At 64.2% G+C, this 2,914-nt stretch overlaps 2 protein-coding genes across 2 annotated transcripts in view; both read left to right on the forward strand.

The window, feature by feature from the left end:
• Positions 1 to 353: 353 nt before the first annotated feature.
• AMSG_05482 (AGC protein kinase) lies at positions 354 to 2,456 on the forward strand. The gene is made up of 2 exons (XM_013902434.1): positions 354 to 750; positions 832 to 2,456. The coding sequence occupies exons 1-2, from the start codon at positions 432 to 434 to the stop codon at positions 2,436 to 2,438; spliced, it is 1,926 nt and encodes a 641-aa protein (XP_013757888.1). The 5' UTR covers positions 354 to 431; the 3' UTR covers positions 2,439 to 2,456.
• A 140-nt stretch (positions 2,457 to 2,596) lies between these two features.
• The window catches only part of AMSG_05483 (uncharacterized protein), a 1,459-nt gene continuing 1,141 nt past the window's right edge, over positions 2,597 to 2,914 (forward strand). Inside the window, exon 1 of the mRNA XM_013902435.1 lies at positions 2,597 to 2,871. Coding sequence (XP_013757889.1) covers positions 2,614 to 2,871 — 258 coding nt within the window. The 5' untranslated portion in view covers positions 2,597 to 2,613. The remainder of the gene's footprint in view (positions 2,872 to 2,914) is intronic.

The following is a 2,914-nucleotide window of genomic DNA, read 5'->3' on the forward strand; positions in this document are numbered from 1 at the left end:
GGTATGTCGGCGCGCGGGTGGGCGCGGCGCGGTCCAAAGGGTCAACACATTGCAGACGTATGATGTATGGGGTGACGGGGTCATTTGAGGGTTATCCTAATTCGATTCGGTTAGCAGGAGTTGCTTCTCGCGACGAAGACTGGGGTGGTGGCGGGGAATGGCAGAGTGTCAGGTCAAGGCGCGGCTCGGCGCTCAAAATGGGACATTCTCGCGCGAGCGGGAACGGGGGCGAGTGGGGATGGAGTAAAAAAAGGCCTGGCATGGAAGTGGTGAAAGTTATGAATGGGCGGGTTGCGGGGGGGGGGGGGGGGGGGGGGGGCAGAGGCGGGGCATGTCACGTGTCGCAGAGAGCAGGGGGGAGGGGGTGAGGTGGAGGCGGAGCAGTCGCACACTGCTCTTGAGGCTGCAAGAGTGGGAAGGGGGGGAGCAGCATGGGCAACGCATCGTCGTCTGGGGCGGCGAATGAGGACATGGTGTTCTCTGCCGAGTTCTCGGACAAGGGCCTGGGCATGGACAAGTTCGACTTTCTGCGGCCGATTGCTCACGGCGGCTTTGGCGAGGTCTTCCTCACCCGAGACCGGTCGACGGGCAAGGTGTACGCCATCAAGGTCATGGACAAGGCGCATGTGGTCAAGCACGGCATGGTGGACCAAGCCATGGCTGAGAAGGCCATTCAGCTACAGATTGGCGAGTCGCCGTTCATCGTCAACCTGCGAGCCGCGTTCCAGACTGCCGACAAGCTGTGCATCGGTAGGTGGGAGGTTGTGGAGGCGACGGGGTTGAGGGAGGGAAGGGAGGCTGACTCATGAATGGGATGATGAGGGGATACAGTCATGGACTATGTGTCGGGCGGCGATCTGTTCGAGCTGCTCAAGACGACGGGCCAGTTTGATGAAGCGCGGGCGAGGCTGTATGCGGCCGAGGTCTGCTGCGCGCTCGAGTACTTGCACTCGCGCAAGATCCTGTACCGCGATCTAAAGCTAGAGAACGTGCTGCTGGACGACTCGGGTCACATCCTGCTGTGCGACTTTGGACTCGCCAAGGAGCTGCGGCAGGACGCGGGAGCAGGGGTGTCTGCGGCGTCTGTGCTGGAGACTGTGTTTTGCGGGACGAAGGAGTACATGGCGCCGGAGATGCTTGGTCCCAAGTCTGCGTACGGGTTCGAAGTCGACTGGTGGGCATTTGGAGTCTTTCTCTACGCAATGGTGACCGGCAAGTACCCGTTCTACGCGCGGACGCTGCCCAAGCTGGAGACCAAGATCCTCAATGACGCAGTGTGGTTCCCGCCGCACATGAGCGCGGCGTGCCGGTCGCTCATCGAAGGCCTTCTAGCCAAGGATCCGAGCCAGCGGCTGGGTCTTGCGGGCATCAAAGCACATCCTTTCTTTGCTGACCTCGATTGGGAGCGGGTGGCGGCCAAAGAGTACGAACCGCTTTTCCTGCCCGAGATCGACGAGATGGTGATGGCGCTGCAGGCCGAGGCGGCGGCGGCAGCCGGGAGCGCCGCGGCAAGCAGTGGCGGCGAGACTGGGCCGAGCGACGAGGTGGCGTCGTGGGTTGTCAACTCGCCTTCGATGGCGTCGCTGGACTCGGACGACAATGCGCTGCGCGAGCGGCGCGCGCGCGAGACTGCACGGTCCGAGGCAGCCGTTCAAGAGTGCCGCAAGATCTTGCCCGACGAGCCGTTTATCGCGGGTTGGGTCATCATCTCGATCAACAAGTGGAACTTTGAGCAGACGCGGGTACTCCTCCTCACATCCAAGGCGATGTACCGAGTCAAGTACGACTTTAACTCGGGCTCGGCTGAGCGCGGATTTGACCATGCAGCGCGGACGCCGCTCTCAGACATCATGACGGTTCAGCGCGGGCGAATGCACGACTCGCGGTTCGCGTCGATCACCGACGCGCTCAACAAGCCGCCGACGCTCTACGCCATGCGGCTTGTGTCGTTGAGCGAGAACTTGCGGCGGACAACCAAGGCGCGTACGTTCTGCCCGTTCATGACGCCGACGGGTTCAGTCGAGGCCGACCTAGCGGAACAAGCCGAGCTCACCGACACCATCTTGGGCACGATCCTGGCGGCGCGCGAGAACCTGCTCGGCACCGCCGAAGCTGCGCTTATTCCCATCGAGGTCTCGCTCCACCGCGAGACGCTCTCGGCACCGCGGGTCAAGGACGTCGTCCAAGTCCGTGAGACGGCGGCTGCTGCGACTATGGGCCGCGTTGCGGCGTCGGCCGATGCGCCAACCCGGCTCCGCGAACTCGCTACTGTCCTTGCCGAAGTCAACTCGCAGATCGCCGACACCACCCAGCTCCTCGCGCAGCTCCACAATCAGCGCGACTCGATCAAGGCCGAGCTCGACGAGCTGCAGGAGGGACTTGGCAAGACTGCAGACGGGGAGGCGGTGCCTCCTGAGGTTGACGAGATTGAGGGATAAAGGAGAGTTGCTGCACCACCCTGTCACCTGCGAGCAAACGAGTATTTTGCCGTGTCCGTTTGTGAAGTGCCAATGAAGAAGAGGCCGAGCAATTGGACTCCGGGGGGGGGGGGCGACTGGGGCTCAGGCCGGGAAGGGCGTGAGAGCCACTTGTCCCCCGTCGCAGAGAGCCACAATGAGCGGCAAGCGGCGCAAGCCGACACGGTCGGAAATGCTGGCCATGAGCTCTGGAGGAGGAGGCGAGGAAGGAAGCGGTGGCGCGGGTGTGGCGGCTGGTGGCCAGGTCGGGTCTCCCGGCGGCAGGCCGTTGGTTGGCGGCTCGGTCGCAGCAAGCGCGGCTCCGGGGAGCGGGTACGGGCCTGGGGCCGGGGCGCTGGGCGCGGCTCCGCCGCCGATGGCTATGGCTCCTGCGCCTGGGACGGGCCCTCTGGCGGTGTCTTCACCGTACGGCCCGCCGGGCGGCCCGGGCTACGGCC

Source organism: Thecamonas trahens (assembly GCF_000142905.1).
Source record: "Thecamonas trahens ATCC 50062 unplaced genomic scaffold supercont1.23, whole genome shotgun sequence".
NCBI classification, from domain to species: domain Eukaryota; order Apusomonadida; family Apusomonadidae; genus Thecamonas; species Thecamonas trahens.

What these genes read in the sequence shown, in the direction of transcription:
- AMSG_05482 (XM_013902434.1), top strand. Translation starts at nt 432, where the DNA reads ATGGGCAACGCATCGTCGTCTGGGGCGGCGAATGAGGACATGGTGTTC. An exon ending in TGCCGACAAGCTGTGCATCG is followed by an intron (nt 751 to 831) that starts GTAGGTGGGAGG and finishes GAGGGGATACAG; the next exon opens with TCATGGACTATGTGTCGGGC.